This window comes from Silene latifolia, unplaced genomic scaffold (assembly GCF_048544455.1).
Source record: "Silene latifolia isolate original U9 population unplaced genomic scaffold, ASM4854445v1 scaffold_268, whole genome shotgun sequence".
Taxonomy (NCBI): Eukaryota; Viridiplantae; Streptophyta; class Magnoliopsida; order Caryophyllales; family Caryophyllaceae; genus Silene; species Silene latifolia.
In genome coordinates, this window is record NW_027413210.1 from 84,868 (window position 1) to 107,244 (window position 22,377).

Here is a 22,377-nt window from a genome sequence, read left to right on the forward strand (position 1 = left end):
AAGCATCTTCATCTTTGTAACTTGAGTAGTAATGTATAAATTAGATTGACAAGCAGATCCTGTGAATGTTATTGCATGTATTGATTGATATGAAGAGTGTTTAGATTAATCTTTGAAATGTCTTAAGTTATTCAACGTGGCTTTTGCTCCGATCCGTGGCGATGTGTTGTAGCGGCCCGAGAATCGTAGCTTCCTTGAGAGAGCTTGTATATTGATTGTCTTTAGTAGGGATTAGTTAACTTGAACGTGAGTTGTGAATCTTTTATCCTCTTTCAGTTGTTAGCAGTAGTTTGAGAACTTTTGTTATAATAATGAAGGTTACGGGGACGTAACCATGTTTAAGGAGGGTAGGATTGTAAAATCTTTATACTTTCATGTGTGATTTCTCAGTTTGGCTATATTGGTTATGCGTTGTGTGGGTTATGTTGGAGTGTTACATGATGTGTTTCTGTTATGGTTAAACTTCGGGGACGAAGTTTATTTTAAGGAGGGTGGAATGTAATACTGCGTTTAATATTCAATTTGGTGGGTGCCTTACATACTTTTGTATATGCGTTTCATAATTCGTTTGCGTTGGTTGGTAGAGAGGGTAAACTTCGGGACGAAGTTTCTTTTAAGGAGGGTAGACTGTAATACCCGGTATTTTTAATATGATATTATATTAGGCCGAGTTACCAGCTGGGTCGTGTAGTGTATATGTGACTCGGGTAATTATGTGACTCGGGTTTTAATTAATCTAACTAGGCTAGGCCCGTATCGTCTTAATAGCACCTATCCTATATGTATAACCCATCTAACCAAACCCTAATCTCCCTATCACCATATTCATTTTAACCATGAGAAAAGAGAGAAGAGGGAGCCGTGTGTGAAGGGAGCCGCGTGAGGAATTGCGAGGCGATTTCTCAGCCTATTCTCATCCTATTTCGTAAGTAGACTATCCTATTACCTCTTTATTCAATTATTAGCATAATTATAGTAGTATTGGGATAATTTTCGTAACCCTAGAATTGGTTTGAGGGTTTTTGATTATAAATTGTATGAGATAAATGAATGGAATAGTTACAGCAATTTACAGATTCGTTGGTCTGTGTTATTTGAGTGTTTTACCTGTCTTAAAGCCGTGGAATGCAAAACGTTAAAGAAGAGACTCATGTTTATTCAAAGCCTAGTTTATGCCTGTGAAAATTGGTAGCATTTCACCGTGTAGTTTTTCCTGAAGAAATTATTTGTGAACGTCTATCTAAAAAGTCCTCAAATCAGTAGAGGCTGAAAGATTACTTCTAAAACATAATTTAGATATTGAATTGGTGCTGGGTCTTTTTCATATATTTAATTTAAAGAGTTTAGATGAGTTTAGGCGTTGGTTTTACTTAAGAATCATTTGTCAAACTCGTTTTATGAATCAATACTTTTTATGCGATGGTTTCTGTCAGTTTTTGGAAATCAGTCTGAAAACCCTTGATAAGTTTGGAATTTGAGAAAAACACGTTAGATATAAATTGTAGCTAAGAGTCATGGGGTTCCAATTCAATTGGCTTTGCATCAATTCGAATTTTCTGGAATTAGTTATTCATTTTATACCTAGTCTGCCATGAGTAGGAAAATCAGGAAAAGTCGTGTTTGTTCTTTAAATTGATATTCCTATTAAGTTATGATGAGTCTAGGTTATGTGCATGATTAATTGACTGAGTAGATGGTAATTATACATAATTATGTTATGTAGGTGATGGATAAGTGAAGGATCATAAGTGATTGCTTGTGTGTGCTTGGATTGCGAAAAGGTAGGGAAATACACTTGACTTATTATCGTTGATGTTGAATTGTGTTGACTTGTTTGTGTTTCGTATGACCAAAGCGTGAACGTTGACTTGCTTCGTGGCTGTTGATTTACGTTATGATTCATATCTTTGGAAGGTGATTGACTGAATTGATCGTATTGAGTATGTTATCACAACATTTGGTAACCGGCATGATTTTATGATTGATCGGTTCAAAGATATATATATTGTGTTGCATTAATTTCTTTTGAGCATTCATATGCATTGGAGATGGAGGATGTTGTGGTGATGTGGTGTGGTGAAGATGATGTTGTGATAAGGCCCGGGGCGGGTTCTGCAGACTTGCCCTGGTGTCCTCAGTGAAATGGGCGCGGATCGGCTACGGTCGATATATAGTCTAAGGGGATCGGTATGGTGGGTGTTCGGGTTATGAGATATGAGTTGAGATGGAGATGGAGGTGACGGAGGAGCATGCATATCATATTTTGTTGTTTCATTGTATTCCCTACTCAACCTCGTGGTTGACCTGTGTATTCGTGAACACCGTGACTATCCAAATATTGGGAGCGGGCTTGACGGAGTTTATGAGATAGGTGGGAGCTTGATGGGCGTGAGACACTGGATCAGAAGACTTAGTAGCTAGATCATCATTTAGAAGACTTTCACTTTCATTTATGTTAGTTCCTTGTAATTTGATGTAAAAGAGGTTTTGTAATAATTAAGTTAAAGTAATTATATATTTTGCCTTGGAGTTTAATTTGTTATTCACTACCTCGGGAAACCGAGATGGTAACAGTCTGGTTTATTAGGGAATGTCTTGCTAAAGGCTCCTTCATAAATCGGGGTGTTACAAAACAAACCTCGACTCATTTCTCCGTCTTACTCATTACTCCGTTTCATAATATAATACTCCCTCCATAATAGTATATATGACGTTTATCCACAATCACAGTTATTAAGAAACTATTAACTCATTGTTATGGCATTAAATAGGGAATCATTTATAGCTTTGGAAATAGTATATTTAGTCCTATATTTCTTCATGACAACCGTGTGCCTCTTCATCTCCTTCTACAAACATCATATGCACTACCGAAAATATTTTGGAACCAATTTTTTGGCGAAAATTTAAAATGAAGCCAAATTTAAACTTTAATTTAAAAATCATTCCAATAAATTCTCTGTAAACTGTTTTGCTCTCCAATTACTACCCAATTTCAATCACAGCCATCACACCAAAGAAGATGGAAACTCCAATTTTTTGTTTCAATTAAGTTTTGTTCTTTTTCGCTTTCTAGTGTGTTGATTTAGATGGGTTTATCTTTTTCGCCCAAAGGTTTGTTTGTTTTGTTGATTGCTTGAAGGTTTGTTTAATGTGATGTTATTTCAAACTACTTGGGTTTCTCTGTCTTTGTTGATTGTTTATGATTTGTTCTTTGTATCCTGTAAGACAGTCTTATACTGAATTTCTTATCTCTAATTCGCCCTCCTTCAAAACCTGTTATCACGAAACTTTTTTTTCTCCGGTTTTAGAACATTAACCGCTCAGCTTCACCCTCTGAATCTGGGATGATTATATCATGTAACGTTTCTTCAAATTTTGCCTTCTTTTCATTCTCGAAATCTGGCACTATAATCTTTTTTTGTCTTCAACCTCATAATTTTCGTCTTCCATTCTAAAAATTCAACCTCAAAAATAAAATGAATAGTCAGGTTGTTTTTTTTTTGGAAAAAAATGAGAGAAAAATAAGATATAGAGTACTGCTTTAAAGAAGATACAGAGCACTACTGTGAAAAAATGAAGCCAAGTTATATAGTACAACTATCACATTGATTACTTTGGAAGTGATAAAGTCTAAAACATTAAAAACTGAAAAGCTACAACCTAGAAAATAGCAAAACGTCATGTAAAAGGTAAAAAATAACAACTCCTCAAACGTCATATATACTATTATAGAGGGAGTACTCCATAGTAACCAGATACCGTATTCTCATCATCAATCCTAAGCCAAGGACAAGGGGTGAGTGAACTGGCGGATAAGACCGCAAAACAATATTTCCATCTCAATATCAATTTTAAACTCATAACATAAATTAATAACCATGGTCACACTGGACCGTAAAATATAACTTGGTTCAAAGGCCCCATAACTCAATACTAGTAACCAATCTCCATCTCAATTTCAATATCAATATCGTCAAAAAGTCCAATAATGGACCATGCTCAACACTTAGAGTTACACTCTAAGCTACTCACCCACGAGTCGAGGTCAAAGAAAACGACAACAAAATATTACGGGTAACGCTTATTCCAAATATCATAACAAAGAAAACCGGGGAAGTGGTGATTTAGCCCCATAACTCTTTACAATTGTGAAATTAAGCCCCATAACTTCCAATTAGAGTAATTTAGCCCCATTACTTATACATAAAGTGAAATTTGGCCCCAATGCAAATTGTATCTAATATCTCCCTTGAAATCAATATCTCGTCAATTTCTCCTTAAAAAAATAAGAAACAAAAAACCTTATACTCTCCATATACGTATTACAATTTCACATTTTCATACATAGTTGTTTCTTCGTAAACGATATAAATTCTTCAAAACGTAACAAAACAAAAAATCAAAGCAATAGCAGCCATAAGCAAACACTCTCATATCTGACATGTCTATATATTGAACAACCATATAATACACCAACACAAATTCTCACTTTAGACGAACACTTTTTGTCAAAAGCTGTGAATAGATAGTGTTCCACTTGCTTTCTCACTTGCATTTTGTGAGAGGGTCACTATCCGTTTACAGCTTTAGATGAATAGTGTCCGTCTACAATGAGACAGATTGATATACCAAATAATGAACATAAATATTTCTCTAATTAATCTAATTTAGTAATAAAATAAGATGATTCAAATGATAATAACAAGAATATATTACCTTTTGAGTAAGGTAAGATTAGATTGGGGTAGAAATTAAGGTTTAGCTATTGAGATTTTGATGAGAATTTGAATTGGGGCCAACTTGCACTTTATGTATACGTAATGGGGCTAAATTCCTCTAATTGAGAGTTATGAGGCTTAATTCCACAATTGTAAAGAATTATGGGGCTAAATCACCACTTCCCCGCAAAGAAAACTCATGTCGTTGCTAAATAAATCCCTCCGTAAAAAAAGATATGTGTGAATTCATGCTCACCCTCATACACCTACATGAGATCTTACAGGAATAGGTTGTTGCTCATAATCAAATACAACACCATCTTCGTAGCATCTAAATTCTAAACCCATATTAAGTAATATGTCCACAATAAATTTAAGGGTTATCATATATTATATTAAAGCAACAACCGCAAGCCCCGTTGATCGCCACGTGTCATAACCTCTTAAAACGCCACGTGTCATTTTTTATTTTAAAAAAAAATTATAATATTTGCAATCATATCACGTGAAGGAGTTACCAAATATTACTAAAAAAAAATTTTCGAATCCCTAAATCAAAGCTTCAATTACGTCTATCAATCCCCTAAAATACGGAAAGAATATAGTCAAAGATTTTACATTTATGGATTACAATTAAAAAATTACCAAACAAAAATAAAGCAAAAAAATTCTACAGATTTTCGCTCAAAATAAAGCAAAAATATTCTACAATATATTCTACAAACAATATTGTTACCGGATTTTAGATCTATCAATCCCCTAAAAATCGGAAAGAATATAGTCAATGATTTTTATACGCGTATATGTACCACCTTACTTCAATTCTCCAAGTTCATGATTTCTCATCTTCAACCTCTGAAAGATTAACCGCATAACTTATTACTTATCTCATCTCACTATCAAGCCAGAATATCAAATTCAAAGTAAAAATCATGATTAACCCCCCCCCCCCAAAAAAAAAAAAGCAAAATAGTAAATGAATAATCGCAAAGTTGCGCTCCTACCAAGAGACCGCCTCTTACAACCACCGCATCAATATGTATCTTTGACGAAATAAATGAACAGCCAATATCGCTTAGACCAGACTACCCAGTTTGTTACATATTCGGTAATTTATCAAAGTCGTCAATAATTCAACTCTCGATTACCTCCATTTTATTACCATAACCGTCATTTACTGATCCGGTCATTGTTTTAAGTTGTTTTAGTTGATACACGGTTTTTTTAGGATTTGATGTAATTTGAGGATTAATTTACGTTTGGTCTTTTTCGTCTGCGTTGTATTCGATTTTTTTTTGAGAGAGATTGTATTCGATTGTTTAAGTTTCGTATTATTGGGTTGTGTGATTGTTAATAGAGGTGAAATATAAGAACCGTTAATTTAGCTGATTCAGAAACTACTATAAGAGATTTCTGATTCATTTTTAATCCACAAATTGCAGCATGATTGTGAAATCAAAATTCACGGTTGTGAAGAGCAGTGTTTTCTGAATGGGTGTGCGGGATGATTTGATTGAAACCGAATTCTTGGATGAGATTTATTTGAAGGATTTTCGGACTATGCAAACGATGCCTACGGGGATGAACCGGTGTGTGTGTGTTCTAAATGGGAGTGCACATATTCATGGTTGAAATTTGTGTTGGTCTTTCCAATTTGCATGGTACGTGTGCATTCTACGTATGTCTGTTTCTAAAGGCGTTTAAATTAACGTAATTTTTTTATGAACCTTCATTATTAGGGGTCATTAGTTTGTTAACTCCACAAGTATTACTCATCTAGACAGCTAGAATGTCCCCTCAAATTTTCATTTCACCTTCATAATGTTGAATTGTAAATAGTAAGAATCCACTGATACCGGTATTTACTCTCATTATATTACATTATGCATTACCATTGTTCATATCACTTTTACTACAATCCACGAATTTTCTTGGAATGTTGAAATTTTAATTCTGTCTTTTGATAATGAGGTGGTGATATGCTTGGTAGTTATGGTTCTGTTGATGGTTGGAAATAATTTACTCAAGTTTTTGAGTGATGTTCTCAGATTTTTAATCTGTTAAATGAATGTCGTCCTTTATTTGAACTTCTTCACGAGTTCCATTTCATGTGTTTTTATTAATCAAACTTTAGGCCCCGTTTGTCACGACACTTCATGTAGCTTATTTGACCAAAGTAGCTTATTGGTTTTTTTGCACGTGTTTGGCAAGTAGCTTATTTGGTTAAATAAGCTGCTAGAAATGAAATGCTTGAGATTTTAGGTACCTGAAATGAGATATTTTTGATCTTTTACCCTTTTAATTTATGATATTAAATAACTATCATATCCTTCTACGTCATCTTACCAAAATCTGCTACATTTTGAGCTAATTTGTCAAACACATTTTTATATAATCAGTTACCTTATCAGCTCCTAATTTTCAGTTACCTTATCAGTTACCTTTTCAGGTTTCAGCTACCTTTTCAGGTTTTAGCTATCTTTTTAGATTTCAGTTACCTTTTCAGTTACTTTTACCAAACAGAGCCTAAGAGGGAAGATATCACTAATTTTGTTAACTGTATAAAAAACAAGTGGGCGGAAACAAATGTTGCTTATATTATTCAAAGCGTCTGGCTTGTGACGAGCTAATCCCGTCACAAGCTGAAGACCTCTCACAAAAAGGGAGAGGGGACAAGGTGGGGCACCCCCATATGCTCCCCCACTCACCTCTCATATGGGTATTTTGTGAGAGAAAATGGTATCCGTCACAAGCTTGTGACGGATATCGCCGTCTTCAATGAGATTTTGTGTATATTATTTGGAGCACTTTGGAAGTGTTGTTTCGGGTGTAAGTGACTATAATACTGGATTTGCTGCTCAATTCAAGTGTTCTATATGATAAATAAAAGAAGAGCACCAACAGTTTCATTAAGCTAATCGCATCACTCATGTAGATCTAATCCATCTTCGGCCCTCCATTCCACATATTCATGTCCGTCCATTTATAGGGGCATCTTTAATTAGTCTTTTTCCCCCTGTTTTTTTTATAAGAGATTGGTTTATTTTAAACTTTAGAGATGGACGATTATAGTTAGATTATACTCCTTAGTAAAAATATTTGTTTATTACACTTACAAAGTTATAAGGAACAAATAAATATGGAAAACAAATTTGAGAAAGAAAACTCTTCAAGTGTAAGTTTATTAAGGAACAAACTTATGTTGTGTTTTTCTTTTTTTTGCAAATTCAAATAGGTTGTAGAATTTGCGAGGAAGATGGTTGCGGATTTGGAAGTGAATACATTCTGTCGATTGTGGTGGTGATGGTCTATTTATTGAAATTCTCCATATGTTGTAATTATTTAGTTCATTAAAAGTAAGGCCGCATAAGTAGTGTGTTTGCTATGGTGCAGTTTTTGTGACCCATGCCATGTACTTGATTAATGTTTGAATTGCACTGTTTCATGTGACATCATCGTTTTTCTTCTTAGTGTTCGGAGTTCGAATATTACTGTCTCAAGCGTTTAGGCTTACATTGCATTTAGAGTTGGCCGACGTGTTCGATGTCTAACCCTCGAAAACATGGAGAAAAAATGGGGGCAAAGTTCACATATTCTATTAAGAGTGGAATCTCAAGTGCCGGCTCTTGGGCCAGCAGGGGGTGCTTTTTGAGAGTGTTTGTCATGCGACTTGGTGTGTTTGAGTTCTTAGCGAGATATAACACCGCTGATATTTCAGCTCTTTTTGTTGATTTTTCATAATAAACGGGGCTTGCATTCATATTGGTCAACAAGATGCCTCAAAGATATCTATTTTTTTGCCTTTAAATTACTCATTTTTAGGTGAATGTCTTTGCTGTAAAAATCTATTAGTGAACTTTGTCATTTGGTGTCCATGCACAATGATATATCTCAAAAATTGTTATGAGAATCGATATATCATTTAGGCTAAGACCATAAACCCATAAGATATTGTATTTTTCCATGACCAAAGAAGAATCTCAAATTCTTCATTGATTCCAATCTACCGGTAACATTAAGGGGCGTTTGGTACGGGAAAGGGTAAGAGAATGAAATCAAGAAAGGGTAAGAGAGGGAAATGAATGGGATCACCCATATTATACTTGGGTGTTTGGTTGACAATTAGAGGAAAAGGGAATTAAAAGCCAACATCCACCACCTCCACCACCATTAACCACCACCTGCCACCATTATCTACACCGACACCACCAGAAGTAGCGGCGCCGACGATCTTCCTCACGGTACCCCACGGCGAACCTAATCACCGCGCCTCACGCCCTCAACAAACACCACAATCCCGACCCCAAACACCTTATTCATTCTAAAAAATCCACCACAACCCTTCGAAAACCCCTCCCCCACCGCTTAAAACACCAGATCTGGTGTGGCCGGCGTCGGGCGGTTGCAGTGGTGTGGCCGAGGAAGGTGTTGGTGGTGGTTGGTGGGGTGGGAGAGTTACTTAAGGTGTTGGTGTGGTGTTTAGCGGTTGAGGATATGGGGTAGCGTGGACAGGTGGCGTCGCTGGTGGTGGTTGTGTCGGCGTCCCTGGTGGTGGTTGTGTCGGTGTGGTGGGTGTAGGGTGTAGGTGGCAGTGGTTGACGGTGTGAGAGGGTGTGGTGGGTGTTGGTGGGAGTGGTGAAAATAGGGAGTAGGAGAAAGAAGGGATTATGGGGTTATGGGCTTACCCAAGGGGGGGAGGGGTAAGGATGAGAATGGTTTTGGGGGTATGGGTTACCCTTTCTTTGTGTCAAACAAAACAACAACAAAAGGAATTAACCATTTTTATTCTCTTTCCCTTTCCTTATTCCCCCCAACCAAACGCCCCCTTAGTTTTCAAATTTAATATGTTAGTTTCATCTTTTAAGATTTTATAGTTTTTTTTTCTATATTTGTGGTTATAGTTTGTGAAGTTCGACCTCCAAAATTAAGTGTTTAATGGATTGGATTGGAGCGAGTATACTTCTTTTCAGGTTATTTTTTTAACAAAATAGAGGAAAATAATTGATTAGGACGAGGAGAGTGTTTATGTACTTATAATAATTTTAGTAAATGGTGTTTTTAAAATGATTACTTTTGTTGATACGAAAATACTGTTTTCTAAATAAAAATATCAGGACCAAGGGAATTTTTGAGGTAAAGGTAGATTGAAGTGTGGTTGCAAAGCGATGAAAATTTCCGATTTAGATTATTTGAGCTCGCAATGTACGAGTCTTTGGGCTTAGTTCCAAACTCCCAAAAAATTGTGACGGTTCCAATTTTTCTATAATATACTTACATTTCGTCGAAAAAAAGAGAATAGATGAGTGAGAGAGAGAGACAGGCGGACGTTGCGATAAGGATTAAACGCATTTGATATTTTGATTGACTGATTATTTAGTACACCCTTATCAATTAATCGGGTTTTGTTGGTCTTATTGTTTATTTTGTGATTGGACTGGGTACTCTGGATTGGGCCTTTTTGGGTTATTTGTTGGGTTGTCACAAATATCGTATGTCATTTTTTGGCTCAATCACGTTGTATGTCGACCGTTTCCTATACTTTACCAACCAGTAAAAAAACTTAAAACGAACAGTACCATTTAAAATTGACTAATAACATTTAATCTATTTTACATAGTATATATCTCTACGTAATATACACTCAAAATAATATTTTACGTTACCACCCGTGCAGTGCACGGGTTCAAAAACTAGTTTCATATAAATAATCCAACCTATGTCTGTTCTTCTCAAATTAATCCCTATATTTTAACCCATATTAATCTAACCTATGTACTCATTTTTCTCAAAATACCCTAGTGGAAGGGTTACCTGCTTAACAAGTGAACCCTTTTACCCTATGTAATCTTATCCCTTTCTTTACTCTTCACTCATTTTTCTCTTCTTTTTTTCTCTTCTTCTTCCTTTGGTTTATTGTTCTTGTTCCAGAAAAACTTTTCAAAATCTCTTGTTAGTTAATTGGCCATAATTAGAACTTATAAATCCTTCAAATGTCTCAAGTATTCCATTCCCTACACTATTAAATCGTTGATGCAACAAGCAGACAAATTATACCCAATTGAAATTTTATATGTTTAATTGATTTGAAGATTTGTTGGGAGGATAAGCATAGTATATTAGTATCCCTATTGTTCATTTTTTTTCAGATTCTCAAAACTTAGCATTATTCTTGTTTGATGGTTTGAGTCCTTCAATGCTCCATTTAGGCAATGCATTATTCTCTTCTGATTTCTTTTATTCCTCTTTTATAATTATATATACATAAATCGTTTCTCATGTATACATAAACCATTAATACCCATCAAAACACCAACCATAAACCTACCAAACGTCAACCTTACTCTATTTTTCTGAAACCCCAACTTCGTCACCTTCTCCAACCATCTCCTCACTTTTCGGTTTTAATTCCCTGACAATCGACATCTTCACTTCGAGGAATCTCTGGCGAATCTGCGGCAAAATTGATAATCTTACAAATTTGGGGAAACTTTGGGATTTGGAAACAAAACCCTAGGTTTGTTTTATTTAGGAAATCTGGGATTTTTATGATTAATGATGCAGGGAGAGTTGGGGCATTTTCGATTTCACGGAGAAAATTGGACTAATTATTTGGGCAATGAAGGGACAAAGTAAGACGACATGTCAATAGCTTCTGTATTCAAACAACAAAAATTTCCAAAACTTGAAAGAATTAATGATAATAAAAGAAAAAAAATCGATTGCTGATGATTTAGAAAGAAGAAAAACAAGAGTACAGTGAAGAAGAAAGAAGAAAGAAATGGAGGAGTTAAATAAAAGGAAGGTTACCCATTAAGGATTGACATTCACCGGTCATAACAGGTAAACATTAGGGCCGGTGTATTTTGAGAGAAATGAGTGCATAGATTAGATTAATATGGGTTAAAACATAGGTCGGATTAATTTAAGAAGAATAGACATAGGTTGGATTATTTATATGAAATAACCCTAAATTTAATCCGTCAGCATACCCGAAACGACGACTTTAATATGCCGCCTAAACTTATCAAGAACCAAACACCCACCTCACAAGCAATATCTTAGTAACATAAAATATAGTAGTTCATAATATAAGTAATAACAACCAACACATCAGCATGAATTAAATTACGCACCAATATAATAACATGACATGTACACGAACAACCTCGAACGATAATAATTATTTTAGGATTGATATAATCGTGTTACCTTAAATCAAAAAACCCGACTAACTAATAATCGAAAACAGTCTGAAACTTTATTGTTGGTTTGGATCAAATCAATAGAGAATGGATGGATAACGAGGCAACCGCAAGTCGGAAACGAGAGAAGTAGCAATAGGGGCACATGGATTCTACGTGACAAAAATATAGGATTTGCACGGATGATGGAATTGCAAAAGGAGAATTTGGTGGATGGAAACAATGAATTTATGGAAGTTGTAGTTTAGACGGCTCAAAGACTAAAAGACTATCAAAATAAAAGACATATATACACTTTGTATACTCCCACCGTACCATATAAATGGTAACGTGGTAAAAAATGAGATTTTTAAGAAAAGAGAGTAAAAGAAGGGGTAAAGAGGGAAGAAAATAGGTGGGATATGTAATTGTGGGTTAAATTGTGAGTTGGTAGGTGGGGTATGTAGTGGCACTTTATGTAAATATCAAATGGGTATAAAGATAATTTGGTAATGTTGTGGGCCAAATAAGGAATGTTACCATTAATTAATGATAGACGGTAGTATTAGGAAAGTGTTACCATTAGTCTGGTACAGAGAGAGTATAAGAGTTAACCCTTATTTTTCCTTTTAAACAATTGAATTACCCCTTTTCAAAACTAAATAGGATTTGAAGGAAAAGTTAAATATTAAATTATTATTTTTATATAAATATACAAATTCTTAAAAACAATGAATATTTAAAATATTTGGGATATTACAAAAGAGCTTAAACTTAACTTAACGGAGCTAAAATTCGAATCAAGTAAGGCACTATTTTTTCTGACTTAATTTCAGCTCATTTCAGTCTAGCCAATGTCTTCAAAAATTTGTATATTTATATAAGCTTAAACTTAACTTAACGGAGCTAAACTGAACTAAAGTAAGGTACTATTTTTTCTGACTTAATTTCAGCTCATTTCAGTCTAGCCAATCTCTTCACAAATTACAACTAATCTCTTCACAAATTAACTCTTAAGCCATATTCTTTCTGTCTTATTTTATTACTCACATAAATTCAAATTTCATTATATTTAGCCCATTTTCGTTGATTCGATTCTATTAAGTTAAATTGATTAAGTTCACTTCATTCGATTCAATTCAAACTTATATTCATTTCATTTTTAGTTCACTCCACTAAATTTCGCTTATTTCAATTCTACTACTCACCTTAAGCTCAATAGTTTTTATTAATATTAATATTATTTATTGATTGTTGTCATATTAATAATTATCATATCAATACTACTAATATCAATATTATTATAATTAAGTATCATTATTGATATTATATGAATGTTATGATTATTAAAATCAATAATATTGATATTAATTTATATACTACTATTACTGATATGAATATTATTAAAGCTTAATGAATATAATGTTCTTCTTCTTCTTAAAATAATAATATCAATAATAAACTTATTATTATTATTATTATTATTATTATTATTATAGAGATAATAAGATTATTATTATTATTATTATTATTATTATTATTATTATTATTATTATTATTATTATTATAGAGATAATAAGATTATTATTATTATTATTATTATTATTATTGTTGTTGTTGTTGTTTTTATTATTGTTGTTGTTGTTGTTGTTATCTTTTTTTTTTGCAAGAAGCTATATCTCATTTAATTGATCAAAGAGGATAATAACTTACAAAAAGCTAACCACTAGTCCCCAAGGACAAAGAGAAACTTATGTGTGCAACCTAGTTTCAAGCTCTAGACATGGCCTATTAGAGTGGTATTCCAACAATCTGACTTTAACGGCAAATTTAATATGGCTAATAAGATTCTCCGTGTCAATTTCTGCTCCGTTGAAAATTCTGGTGTTTCTTTCTTGCCAAATGTAAGAGATGGCAGCAGATAAACAACTCTCACTACTACAAAAAAAAGGCTTAGAGAACTGTTGAAAAAGGCTTTAGAAAACGCCCCTTAGGCGTTCTCCAACTCAGTGTTCTCTATTGTATAGAGAACGGGCTAGGGAGGCGTTTTATATGTTATACATTAGAGAACGCTTATTGTGTTAGGCGTTTTGTTTTCATGTACTATAGAGAACACTTACAATCGGGAAGCGTTATCTTTCCTGTTGAGAATAAGTGGAAGGGACTTTATCAAAATACTACCCAAGCTACAACTCAAAAATATCATCATCGTCGTCGTCGCTACCCGGCTGATGATTTTCAGTAACATATGAAATCCACATCTCCCTAAGCTCGTCAATCATTTGTTGAGAATAAGTGGAAGGGACTTTATCAAAATACTACAATAATTCAAAACAAAAGTATTGTGAGAAAATTAAAAAAAAAGGGGTATATCCACACTTGTATGTTAAGCAAGGAGCGTGTACAATACCTTGTCAGGAAATGGATATATGAGATGATCCAATCTTCTTTTGAAAGCACCAATCAAGCATGTCTTCATAGTCCAGGCTAAGACATTGCTCGATTTGAAAAACTCTAGACGGAATTGTGAAAGATTTGGTTTTTCCGTTCTTTTTCATGCCAATAGCTACATCCTTGAAAACTTGAAGTAAACGAGTGGTCACCTTTAACTTATCAGCATGAGTGATTGGGTACTTTCGAGTGGATGATGTTTGTGAAGATGGAGAGCGTGAATGTGTTGAATTGAATTCCATCCGGACTTGCTCATTCTCCTTGACATATAACATATATACAAAATTGAAAAGAATCATTTGACTTATGGAATACTAACTGGAACATGAAAAGAGAACATAAATCCAAGCACGGAAAGTTGATAAGCAGGCTTAGTTCGACACATGTTAACAGTCCAAGAAAGTTGGTGTTTCCGATTTTATAAAAAGTTCCTACATGATCAACAAAGAGTCCTAAGTGAACTTCTTACCAGTGTCTGTTAAGAAACCTGGAATTGTAGAATGGCAGATGTATGATTTAACTATCAGATAAGTACTAAACGACCACTTACTAAAGTCAAGCATGTTCAAGAGTCTGTAAGTTCACACAGTCACACATACTTGTGGTATCAAAATGACACTGAATGGACGAGATCTTGCTTAGCTGTTGAGACAGAGGGAATGTCTACGATACGTCGTAAATTAAATTCCCTCCTATTTGTAAGAATACTGTCCTTGCACATCATGTACCCGCATACATCAAAATGACCAAAGAATTCATCACGTTTGATGTTACAGGGTATGTTTCAATATAAAGTACTATAGTCTACAGGAATATTCTAAATCGTTGTTTTCTCATACATTGACGATACAAAGATAGCAGATCTTCACCAATTTACAATGTGACGAAGTGCAAAATTGTTGCATCATTCTATGACACTCCGTATGAAAGAAAGCCTTCTTAGACACACAGCATACATACCAAACATCTCAGAAGTGGAACAGAGCATTCCCAGCAGTTAACTAGTTCTATACAAAAGCAATTAGTTCTATACAAAACCTGGAGAAGAGACAGTTTATAGTTACGTTACCTTTTGTATCGGGAAAATCAAGTGCACTGGCCAGATAAAAAAATAACCCTTCCCTTGGCAAATAAATTTTATTTCCCCTTCAGGACATGGCAAGAGAGCATTTGGGTTAATTTCTTCTCTAATACATACTCTATAAAAACCACTTGGTACTGGTTTGCAATGATGCTTGACAACTTCTCCTTCATTTGGAACATACACATCACCAACGGCAACTATATGGACCCATGTTCCACTCTCATTTGCCAAAGAACACAGACTATCAACACCCTAGCCAAGTAACACTATTAGTTTTAGTATCATATAGTAGATTGGAAAAAAATGAGATTTGAACACAATGCTATGTAATTAACATTCCACTTTACCTTCGGAAATGGTTGATCCGTAACAACTTTATCATTTTGTAGCATATCATCCTTATGCTCAGGCCAAGCAACACGATATGTCTCAGTTTGAACTTCTTTCTCTTAACTTGCCCTCCCACTTCAATTTTGAGAGAGGGCCACTATCCGTCTATAGCTATAGACGGATAGTGGCCATCAATAATGAGACGGACTGTTTTTTATCACTAAATCTGTTTCTCACTCAGCTTGCAGAAAGACCCGAAGGCTAGACTATCGACTCAACAACTACTGTTATGCATCATTGATTACTCTCTTTGTTCCATGGCAGCCTGTATACTATTCACAGTTTTCCATTTTTTTTTTTACTTTAAAGCACCAAATGTTATTCTGCCATTCAGGAACATCCTTTCCTGAGTATGTCTAATGACTTGGCCATCAATCTTGCATCATACTTCACCAAAATTTTCATAATCAACAAAATCATTATTACTGCATTCATTAGGAGCAATATATACTACATACACTCAATTTTTTTTACTACACCATTGACGTGATTTCAATTATGACAAATAACCATTGAGTTATTGTCTATTCCGTTTTGATTATGTGGTTTGGATGTATCCTAAATTAAATATAGATGCACTACACTAATTTATTTTTTCTTCTAAGAATTACTAATTGCTAGTTTGTATCAACTTACCAATGAAAACGAACAGCATATGAACACAAATTGGGAATTAGGGTTTACCTAAAACTGAAATTGAAAATGAAAAATCAGACAAGAATAACCAACTTACCAATTGAAGAGAACAAAAAGGATGAAGGAGGTGATGAAGTGAAGCAGAGCGAACAGCAGACGAAGCGGCGCGCAGAAAATTTAGGAAGAAATTAAACAGGAAGGAAAGTATGTATGTAGCCGCCTAGAAGAGAAGTTACTAATAAATAAATTAAACTAATGGAGTATTAATAATTAATAAATTAATATAATAATAGGAGTAGCAGTAGGCGCTTCCTTGTACCCATCCCATAGATAATGGTTATTATCATAGGCGTTCTATATTTTAGTTTTAAATAACCGTTTTGTGTTTGGAGCGTTCTCTATTAATCTAGAAGACGCTTATCATATTAAGATGTTTTCTATCTAGTGTTACTTATTCCTTTTATTGTAGTAGTGTCTTTCTCCAATCATGTTTCCACTGATGTCTTCCTCTATGTTGTACCATCCATTTAAGCTCAGTTTTCAGGTCATTGCTTCGATTATGTAAATCCATCCATTGCACAAGCCCCTGCCACACTTGTTGAGAGTACAAGCATCTGAAAAACAGATGATGTATAAGTTCCAGTCATCTATTTACAGAGTGCACATCTGTTTATCATCACCGGATCTCTGGTGTTAATCAAGTCCACCGTAGGCAACTTCTTTTGGGCAGCAAGGGCATAAGTAACCCAATGCCTTGGAATGATAGCTGGGCCTTGCATAGCCTTAAACCAGAAGACAGTAGCCCTATGGGACCTGAACCAGTCATAAGCCAGAGAAACTTTGAATTTACCATTCCTAGACCAGCTATTTACAATATTAATACCAGCAGGAATGGAGCCAACCCTGTCCAGTATGTCATTCTTTACTTTGACAATGCTGCATAAACTTTCAGGGTATCTATCCTTAATGTTAATCTGCCATATAGTACTAGCAGGAAAATTGTAAGCTTTATTCCATAGAGCCCAATTTCCTATGGAATCATGAGCAAGTAACCAAATCCATTTACCCAACAACGCTTTGTTCCAAGAGAGGAGTTCTTTAGCATTAAAGCCGCCCTTTTTGTGAGGTCGGCTGATATTCTTCCAAGCCTGGAATACCATCTTCCTACTGTCAGATCCAATGTTCCAGAAATAGTCGTTGCAAATTTTGTTAATCCTCTTAAGAATACTCTTAGGCAGCAAGGCACTAGCACACCAAAAATTAGCTAGCTCAAAGATGACTGAGTTCAGAATTTGAATCCTTCCAACATAAGAATATTATTATTATTATTATTATTATTATTTTTAATTTTTGTTTTTTTTGTTTTAATTGTTATTATTATTATTATTATTATTATTATTATTATTATTATTATTATTATTATTATTATTATTATTATTATTATTATTATTATTATTATTATTATTATTATTATTTATTCTCCGTTCATAATTTATGATTGTTGTATGTTTAATTGATTCGGCCAATCAATTATCTCATCTATCAATCTACTACAATTCTATATGTTTGAATCCATAATTGTTCAATTCATTAGATAAAGTTGTGACCTTTAATCCAATTATTTGTATGTGTTTCATTGTAGTTGGGTAAAAGGGGGAATACATATATAATTCGAACCGATAACCGCGTGTGTTAAAGGTCGTTATTTCTGTTGATTGTTCTATTCTTTCATGCTGTTAGTGGATTAAATCTAGACGCTTGGATTTGATTATTCATTAATTAGGTTGCTTAGGCTCGCGTTTCGAACTGAGTAACATTACCTAAGGAACATATAAGACACTTGTTTGACAATGGGATATTCAAGGAATAAATTAGGATTAGCGGTCGACGATCAATTGTTAACTAGTAGTGGATAAACCTTGACTCAGGACCTTTTAGCCATTTGAGTTCATCTCATTTACTTATTGCTTTGTCTTATTAGATCATTAGTTATAATCAATCTCAAAACCCCCTATATTATTGTTACTTGTACTCTTTACTTTTTACACATTAATTACATCGCCTTCTCTGTGGATTCGACACCCGACTTACCTCTACTATATAGTTAAGGTAATAGGACTTATTACTTATTTTTGGGAGCATACGACTTCGGCTCACCAGTTCCCCATATTGATATTAGTCTTCTCATTTCACAAGTTTCAATTCAGTTTACATCATCCATAAAGTTGTCAATTTCTGCTCTTGAGAATGTTGTTGTTGTTCCATTAATGGGGTTAAAATCGACATCGTCTGAGTATGTAATGGGATTTGAAATTCGATTGAGTAATTTGGAGGAAATTGAAACCCTAGAATTCATTGCAGTGAAAACGGAGGTGAAAAAAGCGTTGTTATAGTTCAAAGTCGGAAGTGAATGACTTGCATGCGATTTGTAACCATACGAGGAAACCCATGAACGAAAGATGGAAAGCAGATCTGAGGTCGAGATGAATCGACGATTGTGTGAATTGAACTTTTTCGATGAACATTAGGTAGAAGGAAGAGAGAATGATAGAGAGGAAATATGATTACAGAAATTGGCTACTCTGTATCGAAAGAGGAAAATCAGATTTCAGAGGATGGAGATGAATCGATGATTGTGTTGATTAGGTAGAAGAAAGAGAGAAGGTGAGAAGGATAAAAAGGAAATATGATTATGATGTCCTAATCCTATCCGGATAAGGCCCCTTTTTGTTGCTCGGTTTATTATTCCAAATAGATCAACTAATTACTAAAACTGACCTAATTATAGAGTGATACGATGTCACAATATCAGACGGTCTTTTTAATTAAAATGATAATGATAATAATAATGATAAATATTGTACTAAACTGACTAATTAATGACATGGTAATGTCAGACGGTCTTAAATAAAAAGAAAAGTTTTATTTATCAAAATAAGAATGCTGCTTTTATAAAAATAGACCTTCTCGCGGTTCAAACTGTCTTTACTCTACGATTTGTGAAGACCTATTTCCCTGCTTCACGTGTTGCTTGTTTTTCAATGAATTTTTGCTCTATATCACTAATATAAGGATAGACAAATGACCTTCTTACTCTATACTCCATTTGTCCAATCATTTATTTGCTTTTTTGATTCTTTGTGAGGCTATTTTAACCAAAGACAAACAAATGATTGAGACCATGAGAGTAGCAAATGGTTGTTTACTCTTTGTCATTTTCTTAAAGTCACATGGCCTACGAATTGTACACATAACCATTTTAATTTCTTCCATTATACTCCGTATATTTATAAGAACGACTTTAACAATTATAAATTTCCTTTTATTCGTAACATATATTGGCTGTATTTGTTCATCTGACTATAAAACAGCCCGTGAAGTTCACGGGTTTAAAACTAGTTATTATTATTATTATTATTATTATTATTATTATTATTATTATTATTATTATTATTATTATTATTATTATTATTATTATTATTATTATTATTATTATTATTATTATTATTATTATTATTATTATTATTATTATTATTATTATTATTATTATTATTATTATTATTATTATTATTTTATTTTATTTTTTTGGGGAAAGGTTAAGTATATTAGAATCAATCAAATAATTTGTGTACAGGGGAGTATGTGAATGAAACAGCAACACACTACAAAAAAGTATGATAAAACTAGGCCTACTAAGTCAAATGCAGACTTTGTAGCCAAATAAGGTCCTTGGATTGTACAGCACTCAGATTCAATCTCAGGAAACGGTTATGAATATCTTGCATAATCTGATTCACCATGTCCTCAGGTCTTCTCACGTAGCTATTCAGCCTTGCCTCATTCCTTACCATCCAAACATAGTATATCAAAGCCACATGACAGGCTCCCATAAATCTACGTTGCAACCCAGTGAGCCTAGCAGAAGAAAACCAGTGAACCAGCTTAGGTAAATTGAAAGAAACATGTAGCTGTTGTTGCAGCAATCTGCAACATCTAACACTATAAGCACAAGAGTAAAAAAGATGGTCATGGTCTTCATTTGAGGAAGCACAAATATCACAAATCAGATCAGCAGTAAAACCCATTCGTGCCATTCTATCTTTGGTAAGTAATCTCTTGTGCATAAAAGCCCAAAAGATAAAAGAAGTCTTAGGCACATTCATTGTGTTCCAGCACAGGAATCTCCATCCAACTTTTGAATGTTTAGTACGGAGCCATTCATAACCAGACTGAGCAGTATAAGGACTATCAGAATCCAACCACCTGTTATCAGCATAAGCATGCTTGAGGGCTTGAATTGTGTGGGTAATTTTCTTCCAGATCCAACTACTATCAGGGGGAGCATAATAGTAAGACCAGTCAGTCCCTTTCATATAAACATGGTTCATCCAACGAACCCAGAGGTGATCTTTTTTGGTTGCAAGCCACCAAGCATACTTCCCAATAAGAGCTTTGTTCCAAATCTTAGCATCTTTGATTCAAGCCCACCTTCAGACTTTGGTAGGCAGCAAATACCCCAGTTAATATTAGGAGCTCTCTTATAAGTAGCTTCTCCTCCCCACAAATAGTTCCTACAGAGGGCGTTGATCCTATTCAGAATATTACTTGGGATCAAAAAAATAGAAGACCAGTAAGAATGAAGAGTAGAAAGAACAGATTGCACCAACACCAGCCTGCCAGAATAGGATAAGTGCCTGGCCCCCCATCCTCTGATTCTAGCTAAAATATTATCAAGCAGCTTCATCCCTTCAGTCTTAGTCAATTTCTTAGAAGAAATTGGAGCCCCTAAGTATTTAAAAGGCAAGGCACCACGATGAAAACCAGATACTTGTAGAATATTAGCAATATTATCAGCTGGCACCCCATTAAAAAGGATATCAGATATAGCTTTGTAAAGGGTTAAACCAGATGCATTGGAAAAATTAGAGAAACCCCTTAGCATTCACATAATAGAGGCTTCATTCCCTTTGCAGAACAATAAGAGATCATCAGCAAAAAGGAGATGGTTAAGTCTAGTATGACCACAAAGGGGATGAAACCTAAAATCATCTTGCTTAGCCACCACACTCAAAATCCTTGATAAATACTCCATACATACAGTAAACAGGAGAGGGGACAAAGGATCACCTTGCCTTAATCCTCTTTCACCAGGAAAAAATCCAAAGGTGCTTCCATTGACAGATAAAGAATGGGAAGGGGAAGTAACACAGGCCATGATCAAATTAATGAAAACCTTAGGGAATTTTAAAGCACTTAGCATTTGACTCAGAAAACTCTATTCCACTGAGTCATATGCTTTCTTCAAATCAATTTTGATCATACATCTTAGTGAGGCTACCTTCCTATTATACAATCTAACCAAGTCTTGACAAATGAGAACATTTTCCACAATGTTTCTACTTTTGACAAAACAACCTTGATTCTCACTAATAATATGAGGTAATACCTTGTTGAGCCTGTTACACATCACCTTAGTAATGGCTTTATAAATAATATTGCAGCAAGCAATAGAACGAAATTCCAGAACACTCACAGGGTTAGGTACCTTAGGGATAAGTGTCAAAGTGGTAGTGTTTACTTGCCTTAGAAGCGGTCCAGTATGGAAAAAATTTTTGAATAGCCTGAACAACTTCATCACCAACTGTGTCCTAGGAGTCCTTGAAAAATTGACTGGAGAAACCATCTGGACCATGGGATTTTGTTGAAGGGATAGAAAAAATACACTCTTTTATATCAGCAGAGGACACAGGGGCCAAAAGAATATTGTTATGTTCCTGGGTAATCAGAGGACCCGTTCTGATAGTAGGTACATGAACAAGAGTTGTGACTTGGGATGAACCTAGAAGAACCTTATAATAGTGCATGAAGGCCTCTTCAATATCATGAGCATTTGTGCATTTCACACTATCAACCC

The 22,377-nt window shown here is 34.5% G+C and overlaps 1 protein-coding gene and 2 long non-coding RNA genes across 4 annotated transcripts; 1 reads left to right on the forward strand and 2 right to left on the reverse strand.

The window, feature by feature from the left end:
* The first annotated feature begins 6,039 nt into the window (after positions 1 to 6,039).
* Positions 6,040 to 8,191, forward strand: LOC141639063 (uncharacterized). Its single transcript, XR_012542356.1, has 2 exons — positions 6,040 to 6,382; positions 7,957 to 8,191. It is a non-coding gene; the product is annotated as an uncharacterized LOC141639063 (long non-coding RNA).
* Positions 8,192 to 13,649: 5,458 nt separating this feature from the next.
* Positions 13,650 to 16,754, reverse strand: LOC141639062 (uncharacterized). 2 transcript variants are annotated; one of them, XR_012542355.1, is made up of 5 exons: positions 16,561 to 16,754; positions 15,785 to 16,214; positions 15,423 to 15,689; positions 14,313 to 14,613; positions 13,650 to 14,220 (listed from the first exon to the last, which is right to left on the reverse strand). It is a non-coding gene; the product is annotated as an uncharacterized LOC141639062 (long non-coding RNA). The 2 variants fall into 2 exon arrangements; XR_012542354.1 differs by lacking the exon at positions 15,785 to 16,214 and having other exon boundaries at positions 13,655 to 14,220; positions 16,561 to 16,746.
* Positions 16,755 to 20,155: 3,401 nt separating this feature from the next.
* Positions 20,156 to 20,836, reverse strand: LOC141639064 (uncharacterized). Its single transcript, XM_074448254.1, has one exon. It carries the CDS (start codon positions 20,834 to 20,836, stop codon positions 20,156 to 20,158), a length of 681 nt encoding a protein of 226 aa, XP_074304355.1.
* Positions 20,837 to 22,377: the final 1,541 nt, after the last annotated feature.